Source organism: Euphorbia lathyris, chromosome 1 (genome assembly GCF_963576675.1).
Source record: "Euphorbia lathyris chromosome 1, ddEupLath1.1, whole genome shotgun sequence".
NCBI classification, from domain to species: Eukaryota; Viridiplantae; Streptophyta; class Magnoliopsida; order Malpighiales; family Euphorbiaceae; genus Euphorbia; species Euphorbia lathyris.
Window position 1 is genome coordinate 64,369,196 of NC_088910.1, and position 12,049 is coordinate 64,381,244.

At 33.5% G+C, this 12,049-nt stretch overlaps 2 protein-coding genes across 4 annotated transcripts; one reads left to right on the forward strand and one right to left on the reverse strand.

The window, feature by feature from the left end:
* Positions 1–379: 379 nt before the first annotated feature.
* LOC136235684 (CDP-diacylglycerol--serine O-phosphatidyltransferase 1) lies at positions 380–8,275 on the forward strand. 3 transcript variants are annotated; one of them, XM_066025556.1, is made up of 13 exons: positions 380–776; positions 2,831–3,003; positions 4,021–4,086; positions 4,195–4,254; positions 5,225–5,315; positions 5,390–5,444; positions 5,572–5,651; positions 5,761–5,877; positions 6,019–6,103; positions 7,010–7,101; positions 7,375–7,628; positions 7,726–7,814; positions 7,897–8,275. In XM_066025556.1, exons 2-13 carry the CDS (start codon positions 2,846–2,848, stop codon positions 8,022–8,024), a joined length of 1,275 nt encoding a protein of 424 aa, XP_065881628.1. In that variant the 5' UTR covers positions 380–776; positions 2,831–2,845; the 3' UTR covers positions 8,025–8,275. The 3 variants fall into 3 exon arrangements, with proteins under 3 accessions (XP_065881628.1, XP_065881639.1, XP_065881649.1); XM_066025567.1 differs by lacking the exon at positions 380–776 and adding an exon at positions 824–965; XM_066025577.1 differs by lacking the exon at positions 380–776 and adding an exon at positions 1,119–1,653.
* A 241-nt stretch (positions 8,276–8,516) lies between these two features.
* Positions 8,517–10,393, reverse strand: LOC136208449 (palmitoyl-acyl carrier protein thioesterase, chloroplastic-like). Its single transcript, XM_065999363.1, has 6 exons — positions 10,034–10,393; positions 9,816–9,949; positions 9,622–9,735; positions 9,347–9,515; positions 9,182–9,250; positions 8,517–9,095 (listed from the first exon to the last, which is right to left on the reverse strand). Exons 1-6 carry the CDS (start codon positions 10,391–10,393, stop codon positions 8,751–8,753), a joined length of 1,191 nt encoding a protein of 396 aa, XP_065855435.1. The 3' UTR covers positions 8,517–8,750.
* Positions 10,394–12,049: the final 1,656 nt, after the last annotated feature.

Consider the following 12,049-nt stretch of genomic DNA (forward strand, 5'->3'; position numbering starts at 1 on the left):
CAATTATCGAAGATTGCAAGAACTTATTAGTACAACATGACGACTACACAGTCAATCATATTCCACGTTTAGCGAACGGCGTAGCCCATGCATTAGCAAGGCAAGCCCGCTCCAATGCTAACGTTTTTATTTCATTCTTTATGCCTAGCTGGCTCATTGATGTAACCACACGGGATCTTATCCCTAAAGTTGGTATTGTTAAAAAAAAAAAAAAAAAAAAAATACTTGTTTGAGGATAGTTTAGGAAAAAAAGAAAAGTTAGAATGACTCACGGGAGGGATTAAAGAAAAAGAAAAAGAAAAAAAAGGAAAATAAAAAAAGAGTGTTTGACCATCGTACTCTTCTCTCTCTATATTTTCTATTGAATTCATCATCAATCATCATCACCATCATCATCTTCTCTTTCTCTTTCTCTTTGGTAACCTTTTAGCCGCTCTGCTTTCTTACAGAGACAGAGAAAGAAATTTATCAATTTTTACTCTTTCCTTTCTTACTATCAGATTCAGATTTCCCTTTTCATTCTACTCCACAACTCAATATATATATATATAAAAGCTAACAAGCTTTATTATCTATCTACATAAGCAAACCCTTTTTCCTTTCTATCTGCTCTGTCACTCTTCTTCTTCTTCTTCTTCTTCTTACTCTCTGATTGCTTCAAGCTGCTATTACTATTAGTCCTTGCTCTTTGCTTTCTGGATCGGACGGTTTCGATCTTTTCATCGTCTCCTCAATCGTGCGGCTGAGGCTCTTTTGTCAGCCTCCCTCTACATTACGTAAGTCCTATACATTACACCACTTGTTTTTTTTTTTGAAAAGCCACCTTTTCTGTCCCTTTACCTCTTTATCTATCTATCTATTTATTATTTTTATTGTATGTCAAAATTAAACTCCGATTCTTCGTATACTACTCTACATGTACATCTGTATTCTCGAATCTGCTATACAGCAGCCAGCCATTCTCTGTACGTATTTTTTTTTTTCTTAAATTCAATTTATGTACTTCTATGTACATGCGAATTTTCGCTCCTTTTTAATTTACTAAAACAACTATTGCTCCCCCATGTTTTTGTTTAAATTTTGGGCGGTTTTTGCTTTCATTTTCTTTTTTTGTTTTTCTGCTGTTTTAAAGCCTTTTTTTTTTTGTTGTTGCATGCAGTCTTTCAATTTTGGCTTATTTGATATTCTGAGCCTTGTCTTTTGTTTCTTTTCTGGATTTTGCTGATATGATTTCTGAAATAAACATGTTTTCTAACGGATTTGCGTTCATAAGACTCAGATTTCGGTTGTTTTCACTGTTTCCATTTTCCTACTTGTAATTGCTATGTTCTACATTTTTTTTATCATTATTGAGAACTGGTGTTTCAGTTTATTCGGTATTTAATTTACTGTTTGATGGCTACGTGCTGAAGAAAGGCAGCTGGCTCGTCCCTTGTGGGGTCTTATTTTTGCTACTTATTACTTTCTTTCTTTTTTATTTTAATTATTTTTATGTGAGACCTTTTTTCCCTGTCTCAGTAGAATTATGGTAATGCCTTTACTCGGAAATGAGATTTTGCGCACAACTTAACTTTGAAACTCATGAACTCATTTTATGAGTATTTTATTGCTCTTGATTGTGGGTTTGTAGTGAAATTTTGAGACTTTAGAGAGGTTAAATTTGCTTCGTTTCTTTTGTTTTTGTTGGAACATAGACTAAGCTGTTTAGAGATTTGCAGTTGCTGAATTTCTGTTTTATGTCGGTGCATAATTAAGCTGATTAATGATATTTAAGTGTTGTATTGAATTGGGACTCATTAATATCTATGAGCACCAAAGCTTCTGTGATTTTATTTGTTTTATTTAGAAAATGTTTTGCTCTGAAATGGGATGTATTCCTGTTGAAAACTTGTGAGTTGGGTGTGACATCATATAGAACAATATGATTTTTAGTTTGTAGGGACAATAGGTCTTTATGTGTTGAATGAGGTAGTTGTATTTTGTTTAGTACATTTATTTGATTGTTTCTGATTCCTGTACCATATGTTCTTTTCTTTTTCTTTTTTCATGTTTCTCAATCAATCTTATAGATCATTTACGTTCTGCCATTGGTATTGAATATCATTGTTGTGACATTTATAAGGAGCAGAATCATCACCTGAATGTTGGATGGGACCATTAGATAAAACCAGTGCTATCACCATATACCAATTGTTTTGACTTTAGTTTTGTATTGCATAAAGTCTTCCATTCTTTCTTGTGTAGCGCATTTTATTTTTCTCCTGAGAGTTTCTCTGCTGTTAATTTGCATAAGAATGTGTTGCAATATAACTTTCCTAAATGTTAGGTCTCTAAGAAATATGGTCTTGCCATCCTGGTGGATGTGTGACAGCACTGAAATTTAGATATTAAGTATGTTAAAACATTTTCTAACGTACCTTAACCATTTTCTGTAGTATTCTGGAATGTCAGATATGGGGAACAAAATACAATCTATTTATTATTTAAGTTTTGAATTGGAAGACAGTATAAAAGGATGGTATAATAAAGCATTGTTATAAAGCATGTTTAATGCTTAATTCTGCTATGCCTGTTTATTCTATGTCTTGTTTCTCTTCATAATGGTATATTTTGACTTACATGGTACCACACACTTTATGTTCTATCCCTTATGTTTGGCAGAATATAATCTTTCTCTAATCTACTCTTTTTGAATATGTATCATATTCTTGTTTATTACCAATTTTGTTACTAAAAAATATTCTCTTTTATTTATTAAGCTGAAATTTGCAAAGCTTTCTTTTATAATGACACATCTCTTGCCCTCATATTTATGGTTTTCACTTTTCAGTGAGCAACGGAGACTATGGAGACTAATGGTCCGAATAAAGCGAGAAGAAAAGATCATAATGCTCAACAAAATGGTGATATGATTTTAAGTGTTGGTGACGTAGATCCATGGACAGCATGGGCTTACAAGCCTCGGACTATTTCATTATTACTTATTGGTGCATGCTTTCTTATGTGAGTGACCTGCTCAATTTGCAATTTCTCGAGATACGATATCTTGTTCGTCTACAGGACAACTTTTACTCCATATTCTACATTAGATATCATATTAGATGTTTGAGCTTCACATATATTTCTAGACTGATTACAATTTAATCTTATATTGCATTTATCTCTCTGTGGAGTCTGCCACCTTCAAGAATATATTGGTTATTGTCTCTTTGTAATTTGGAAAACATTTGAATTTATATATTGCAAATTCACTTTTTTTTTTCATTGAATTTCTACTTGCCCCAGTTACCTTTTGAGGATAAGTGGTGCTGTTGCAGCTACACTATTATGTTTAGATTTCAGTACAAAATTTAAGTTCTACGAGGCAATCAACCTTTTCTTCCTCTATTGAAGACTGAGAGAGGCCAATGCTTATAGTGATCTATATGGTTATAACAACAACAACAACAACAACAACAACAACAAAGCCTTAGTCCCGAAATGATTCGGGGTCGGCTAACATGAACCATCGTATAAAACCGTGAAATCAAGTCGTGTCAGCGACACAAATTCTCTCCCTCCACTCTGCCTATCCACTACCATATTTTCCTCAATCCCCAATAAACTCATATCACTGAGAAAATTATTTTTATTTTTTGATGAATTGTTCAGTATGTGTTTGATTTGATCCCATATGATGGACCCCATCTAGAATCAGAAACTTATAGCTTTGAACATCATCATAATCAGTGAAGAAAAATACGATATATATCACTTGAAGCTTTTGATTGTCATATCCGCGTCTTTGAAGCTTGAAATATTGTATCCTGATACCTGAACATAACCTTGCTAAAGTCCATGCTTGTGTCCGACTCTTCTTTTTCATATGTGTATAAGTCGCAAAATGATTGTTGGAATTCTGATAGTGTTCGTTTTGGAGATTAACTGTGGATTTTTCTAACAATTAGAAGTCCTGGTTGCGTCTGCTAGTTTGATATTGGAATTCTGCAAAATAAACTTTTCTATAATTTGTATATCCAGTTGGGCAAGTGGAGCTCTGGATCCTGAAAAAAATGCATCTGCAGACATGGTTACATCTGTGAAAAGGTTTGATTGGTTTATTCATATGTATTTAATCTTGTGGTTTTGTTTGGATAAATCCTTTGTGGATTAATATTATCACATTTCATGCTAAATGCTTACTGCTTCTTGTAGGGGTGTATTGGCAATGATTGCAGTTTTTCTTATTTATTGTTTGCTGCAGGCCCCTTCAACGTAAGTTTCATAATAGAAATGTGATTTGTTTTTGTACTGTTGTTTAGTACTTGAATCTTGCACTATTGAACGCATCTAAGATTTATTTTTATAGCTTTAGGACTTGAGAATACAAATCATCGGATGAGATAGGTTGTTTTGTTTGAGTTGGTTTAGTGGATGTATTGTGATTGAAATTGTTTTGGTTTTAAGTTAGATTAATCAATCGGCATGCTAGTTAATGGAGAGGAAATACTTGTAAGGTACATACATCTTCTTGGTTGCAAGCTTTGGTAGTAAACTAAATTGTACTCCATGTATCCTTTTCACATAATCATTTTCCATTTCTTGCTAGAGTGCAAGGAATTATCCAGAATGATTGAAGGGCTAGCAATGTAATTTGGAATTAGATTCTAAGATCTGAAAGAGAATTATAAGTATGATTTAGATTTTATAAATAATTTGGCATGTTGAAACGATAGGAACCTTATAAGGACTATGGTTTGGAGAATGTATACTTTCTTGTTAATTTTCTTCTCCATCCCCTTTTAGAGATTATGAAGGAGATATTGTTCTAGTGAGTCTGTATGTAGGTTTAAATGAGATATAGAAGAGGAAAAATAACAGTGGTGTATGAACGTGAAAAAGATACATTTCGTTTAACTACCATGCAGCAATTTGAAATTCAGTGTTCTTCCATTTGGTTTACTGTGAGCTATACAATGAAGATAAACTATTCTTCCGCTGAACACCCCAGTGTAATTTCGATTTGTAACATCTTAATATGAATGGAATTTTAGCAAATTGGTGATTTGTGATAATAGAGTTAGAAAAATATTTGGGTCTGGAAGTGATCAGATCATGATTCTTGTGGTCTCTCTGTGATTGTTCTATTCTTTCTTCCCAAATGGGGTTTTGGATTCCGCACTTAACTGGGCTTTAGTTTTCATCTTAGTTCTTTCAATATCTTCAAATTATATTTTTCTGACAGGATTCTTATAAGACCACATCCAGCAATTTGGCGCTTAGTTCATGGAATGGCAGTAGTTTACCTTGTTGCCCTTACATTTTTACTTTTCCAGGTTGGTTGTATTTTCATGAAGTCAATTTCCTCTTTGTTATTTATTATTGATTTTGGATTTGAAATTCTTTCCAGAAGCGTGATGATGCTAGGCAGTTCATGAAGTTTCTTCACCCTGACCTCGGAGTAGGTAATGTATTTAGGGAAAACAAAATTACTGACACATTTCAATATTGTCTAACATCTGATTCTCATGTCAGTTAGGATGTTGATTACATAGTGAATTGCCTTTCTCATTCTTCACTTTCTTGATGCAGAACTTCCTGAGAGATCTTATGGTGCAGATTGTCGCATTTACATACGTGATAATCCTTCAAACAGGTTTAAGAATGTTTATGTATGATTCTTCTATAACAAATTCCTTTATTATTATTTTTTTTGAAGTTTATTTTATAATATAATTTTTTGAATGAAAAATTACCCTGACTTTTCTAGTTTTCTTCCAGGACACTCTTTTTGATGAATTTGTTCTTGCTCATATATTTGGATGGTGGGGCAAGGCTATATTAATTCGTAACCAGCCACTTCTTTGGGTATTATCTATTGGGTTTGAGTTGATGGAGGTAGTTTGCTAGCAAAGCTTTAATAGTTTTTTGTTATTTTACTTTCTAGTCTGCATGCTTGTTTTTATTTCAACTTCTTATTTGTCCTTGGACCATTTGCGCATTTATATCACCGGCTAAATTTAATGCTGGCATTTTCAGTTTACCTTCCGTCATATGCTGCCAAACTTCAATGAATGCTGGTGGGACAGTATCGTTCTTGATATTCTGATATGCAATTGGTTTGGTGAGATTTCTTGAGCTTGTTCTACTGATATTGTTTCGTTGTTTAAAGTTGTCAAGATACAAGATGTAGGCTGTGTATCTTATTAATGAAATTTGTTAATTGTAAGAATGCATATCTAGAGGGTTTAAATGTTTTCACATCCAAGGGTATTTTCTACAATATTTTCTAATTATAATACATTTGACATATGGAAAGGTATCCAGTTTTAGTTATCCACATTGACTTGATTGATTGGTAGTATGCTCTGATGAACCTTGAATTTTATTTTGGTGTCAGACTTGAATTCTTCTGGTTTGAAATTGTATTTGGATATTGCCTTTAATGTAGGCATAATCCCCGAAAGTGCTAAAACCTTAATGATTAACCTCACCTTGAAAGGCATGCCAGCGCCATCCTTTAGGTGTGAATCCCCTGCCACTTAAAATGAGGTTTTTTTTATCTGAAGTTGGTTTTTATTTTTTGTGTACTTGGAATTTAAGTGATGATATCTACACTGTATATGAATAAGTTGATGATAAAATTGGAATACATTAAAAGTTCATTGACTGAGGTGAAATTTGATCAAAATTTTGTTTGGACTTTTCTTGGTAGAGTGATTAGGAATGCACATTTCTCTCTAGTTTCTCGGCATCTCAAGTCCAATTTCTATGCTTTAGCTTCTTTCTTCTTAGGATTCTGCGTCCCATCAACTGTGATATGCTTGCATCTGATTGTTGATGAGCCAGGGTGCCTTACAGATTAAAAAAATTGTTTTACAATGAAAACTGAAACTTTGTTAAATTCTGTCATGCATTCCAAATTGAATTTGAGAAATGGTCTTTCATGATCTTTGATGTTATGCTGGGGTATGAGGTTAGGCTTTTTTATATATGGTTGCTTGTATCACTCTCCATTTATATTTTACAGGTATCTGGGCAGGAATGTATACTGTTGGGTACTTTGATGGAAAAACGTACGAGTGGGTTGGTATAAGTCGTCAACCAAATATTATGGGCAAGGTTTGACTTTAGCTTGCACTTCTTACTTTCTTGGTTTTTCTTTTTCCTGGGCGTAATTGGGCTGAATGCTCATGCTTTTGTTGCTTGCAAATGGCAATACGTTTTGTGGAAGTTCCTGTTTAGAGAACTTCTTATACTATATATTGGTCCTCGTCTTTTGATAAATATTAGAAACTTATTATCTCAACTTCACTATTTACCAAGTCATGGAATTTTTTATAAGCTTTTATGAAATAATGTTTTAGAACTTCCCTATAATTGTTAATTTTTCAGGTGAAACGAACACTGGGACAGTTCACACCAGCGCAGTGGGACAAAGATGAGTGGCACCCATTGCTTGGTCCATGGCGATTCATCCAAGTTCTCAGTCTCTGCATCATTTTTCTAACTGTGGAGCTCAACACATTCTTTCTTAAGTTCAGTCTTTGGATTCCTCCTCGGAACCCTGTGATAGTGTATAGGTTGATCTTATGGTGGTTAATTGCCATACCAACAATTCGCGAGTATAATTCATATCTCCAAGATCGGTACATACAGCGACTCTCTTCCTCCTCGGAATGTACATGTGGATTGTTTTGACCGTGGTTTGCTTAACTGAAATCTTTCCCCCCTTTTTTTTTCTAGGAAACCGGTGAAAAAGGTTGGGGCATTTTGTTGGCTTTCACTTGCAATATGCATTGTTGAACTTCTCATCTGCATAAAGTTTGGACATGGTAAGCAGTGTAGTTTTTAAATTTATATGAAAAGAATAACAGAATTGTTTTGATGTGATATTTATTTACTACCTACTACCAGGTCTGTATCCTAATCCAATGCCTTCATGGTTGGTTATATTCTGGGCATCAATTGGAGTTGGGCTTCTAATGTTTATATTTATTTGGACATGGCAATTGCATCGAAGTTTGAGGAGAAAGAGGCAATGAATATGATGATACAATACTTTTTTAGGTTGTATTATGTTATGTTATGGGGTATCCATCAATCTTGTAAATACCCTTTTTCACTTCACAGAATTGTAAATGCATCATTCCCTTTAGGTTGGTTTAGGTTAGTGGATCACAGTTTGAGTTTGTTTATTAGAGAAGAGAATATTCATTTTTCCCCCCTTCATACTTGAGATATGCTTCTACCATTTACTCATCAATAATAGCTTTGTGTTCCTTGTTTTCCGAGACACCGGATGTTCCTTTTTCTTATGAATATGCATTGTATTGTCATCAGTGAAGGTGCTAAAATACATATATAATAATTCTTAGTACTCTCAAATTTGATTTGACGTAATTGAATTAAAACGAAACACAACAATTGTGTCATCCTCATTCCTCTAAGAAGAAGCAAGCATACAATTTTTCAATTAATCAAATTTCGACAATATCTAGAGACATTTTGTGTTTTTTCAGAATCATCACCCAATTACAACCGAAACAATACTTAGAAGATCCATCTGTATGTCTCCTTGTGATCCCATATATCACTTAGATTTATCATTAATTCCAAAAGAAAACCTTATTAATTAATTATTTCCTCTCCCCTGTGTCAATATTCCATCAAAAATCACGGAAATGTACAACAAATTATGTACCCAGTGGATTGAGGATTTTGTCTCACTGATGGATGATTTTGAAGCTGCTGTTTAATTGAATGAAAATCTAGGTAGAAAATGGGACAGTATGCATCCTTTTCTTCCAAACAGTCTTGCCTCTAACAATTTCTTCATTCTGAGTTTGTCCTTTGGCTAGAAGGAGATGAGTGTACTTTGAAGGTGGCTTATCCAATGATCCAAGCATTAGCATACCATTTCCTTCCATTATTTCAGATGCCAAAGAGAAGCCATTCAGCAGATGAGGAATTTCCTTATTATTGTTTTGTTCAAGGATTCCATCCTCGTCAGGTTCACATAATGATTGAACTATGTCTGCGCTCCCACATTCTCTTCTGTATTCTAGTGTCACACCACATAGTTGATGGCCTTCCAGAAACTGATCTGGGATTGTCTGCACTTCCAAAATCCAACTTAATTGGCTAAATACAATGTTGTTTAAATATTACACAGAGACATTAGAAAGAGAGATTAATATACCTCTAGCATCCATCTGACATACTTGACATTGTTGACATGGTGATTCATATCTAGATCACTTCTCTTGGGCTGCAAAAACAAGAATGGTTTTAGTTAAAACTTATGCTTGAATTAGCATTCATGAATTGAAGACTGGTTATTAAGTAAATGGGGATTGATCATGACCTTGAGGTTAGAGGTGACATATCTTGCACTACTGTCCAACTTGGGAATTTTTTCAGGAACATCTTCTTGGATGGCTTGTTTCTCAATAAACCAAGGAGATATCTCAGCCCTTACTTCTTCTGGCATCTTCGACAGCCGCCTTGTTTTCTCATTCATCATCACCCATATGCTGTTTTCATGTTCATTTTTTTTTTTTTATCAGAACGCTTATATATGCAATGCAACAATCTTAATTATTAAGAAATCAAAATTAAAAACCAAAAAACAAAAGAAACCTTGTAGCACGGGCAAAAACATGGCCTGTCGCTTGGCTTCGGATTAGCCAATCTCTCCTCATTCCATTCTTTCCTGATGCTCCAACCCATGTGTCAATTTCCACTACCTCTCCCCTGAAAGTTTCAATTTCATTATCAGATTTTTTCATCATGAACATGATATATACTTAACTATGTGATTGTAGAATATTTACCAGATTGGATAATGATCAATCTGGACTTGCAATTTGGAGACAACCCAGATGAGATTATTCCTCACCATTCCATGAGTAGCCCCGAATCCATTTCCCAGAAGACCTGATAACCATACATGATTCAATGCGGTTTCCTGCGTAGGATTGATTACACAGTGTTAGAGATAATGCTAAATCTGGAAAGGAAAATGCATAGAATAAAATGATGTTAGTTTGACCTGAAGAAGATTGAGAATGGTTTCAAGAGTAACAGTTTTATCAGGACCAACTTCATAAGATCTAATAACAACAGTCTGTCTGTAACCGACACCTTGTTCGATTATAAGACCTTGTCGATGAGGATCAATGAACTGTTTCTTGTTGGGAATGTTCTGTCTCATCTTCTCTTTGGTTAGTAACAGATTTTGAGCAACAGAAGCCATAGCTGCTGCTGCTGCTGGAGTTTCCTTAAGGGGTCTGACTGAGGTAGGATTACCACTGATTTTGATCTTGTTTAGCATCTGCTTATGAGGATCATGGTTACTGGCATTAGAAGAACACCTGATTGCCAAGCTAATTGTGTAAGAGCAAGCAGCCATCTGTTATTTTCCTTTCTTTTGGGATTTTGGACAGTTTAATATGAAATTGATATATATAGGTGTTAATTGACGAGTTTCTCAAAGGCTAAATTTAAATCCAGGGGGGAAAATTAAGGGGCCTTGTTTTAACATGTGGTGAACATTACTAAGACAAGTATTTGTCTGTGTTGTGTTGTAGCACAGCTTTTTAGGTTTGATCAATTCTCTCGTTTTTCTTTTCTTTCTCTTTTGTGTTTAAGGACAAAATTTTATATTTAGAGCTACTTAGTTTTGACTTGTAGGAGATGTTTTTGTTGCTCAAACTTGGGATTTAACTGTTAATTTTCTCATTGTTTTGTAGTTTTATGTTTGGTAGTTTCAATCTTTGGAATTCCTCACAAGATCCAAGATTCTCCTCTACACATTTATATTCTGAAAAAAACAAGTAAAACTCTTTGAATTGACATGTTGCAAAACAAATAAAAGGAACCTTTGACTATTATGTAAAGATCCCTTCTTTTAACAAAGCTATTTGCTTCAGACACCAGAATTCTTTTTCCTATAGGAGCAGTGAACAGTGTTTGTTGAGCTATTGGGTGACATTCACCGCAAATCATTCCAAATTCCAAATTTTAAATATTATGAATTTTATTTATTACTAAAGTTTAGGAATAGGAAAGTTAGGCATCGTTTGGTTCGCGGATTCCCACCTTTGGTTCAACTTTTTCTATGGAATAGCTATTCTCTATTCATTGTTTTTATTCTTCAGTTTATTCAAGGAATAGTCTATTCCTAATATTGTACTTTTGTAATTTACAAAATTACTCTCCCATTAAATCCCCAACCTTCTTGTCCTTCTCAAATCCTATAAATTTTGGCAAATCCATTATTGATATCATAAAAAAAGGTGGAAAATGCAAAAATGAGAAAACGTTAAAAAATGTAAAAATACGAAAAATATGAAACACGAAAAACATGAAAATGTTACGAACATGAGAATGTGCAAAAAAAACGCAAAACACATGAAAACGTGAACAAATGCAAAAAAAAACAAGAAAACACAAAAAAGCAAAAACACGAAAAAACACAAAACATGAATAACGAGAAAAAGTGACAACAGGAAATATACAAAAACTTGAAAAAACGAAAACGTGAAAAATGCTAAAACACAAACGTGACAATAAGTGAAAAACACGAAAAAATATGAAAAACATGAAAAAACGTGAATAACACGAAAAAGTAACAAAATGCGAACAATACAAAAAAACGAAAACGCGAAAAAGGGAAAAACCGAAAAACTAAAACGTGAAAAACACGAAAAAAACGAAAAAATGCAAAAAAAAAAAACACAATAACTTGAATAACACAAAAACAAGACAAAACGTGAAAAATACGAAAATATGAACAAACGCGAAAAACAAGAAAACTTGAAAAACACGAAAAAACGTTAAAAAAATGAAAAAAAATGTTATAAACGCATTTCTGACATTTTCGTTTTTAACGTTTTCGTGTTTTTCATATTTTTTTTTCACGTTTTTCGCTTTTTTTTTTCACATTTTCGTGTTTTTCCACATTTTTCATGTTTTTAATATTTCTTTACTTTTCGTAATTTTAAATTTTTTCCACTTTTTATGTTTTCACGTTTTTAATAAAATTTCAAGTTCTTTTTTTGCGTTT

What these genes read in the sequence shown, in the direction of transcription:
- LOC136235684 (XM_066025556.1), top strand. Translation starts at nt 2,846, where the DNA reads ATGGAGACTAATGGTCCGAATAAAGCGAGAAGAAAAGATCATAATGCT. An exon ending in TTGCTGCAGGCCCCTTCAAC is followed by an intron (nt 4,255 to 5,224) that starts GTAAGTTTCATA and finishes TTTTTCTGACAG; the next exon opens with GATTCTTATAAGACCACATC. An exon ending in TCTGATATGCAATTGGTTTG is followed by an intron (nt 6,104 to 7,009) that starts GTGAGATTTCTT and finishes TATATTTTACAG; the next exon opens with GTATCTGGGCAGGAATGTAT.
- LOC136208449 (XM_065999363.1), bottom strand. Translation starts at nt 10,393, where the DNA reads ATGGCTGCTTGCTCTTACACAATTAGCTTGGCAATCAGGTGTTCTTCT. An exon ending in GTTTTTGCCCGTGCTACAAG is followed by an intron (nt 9,516 to 9,621) that starts GTTTCTTTTGTT and finishes ACATGAAAACAG; the next exon opens with CATATGGGTGATGATGAATG. An exon ending in ATGTCACCTCTAACCTCAAG is followed by an intron (nt 9,251 to 9,346) that starts GTCATGATCAAT and finishes TTGTTTTTGCAG; the next exon opens with CCCAAGAGAAGTGATCTAGA.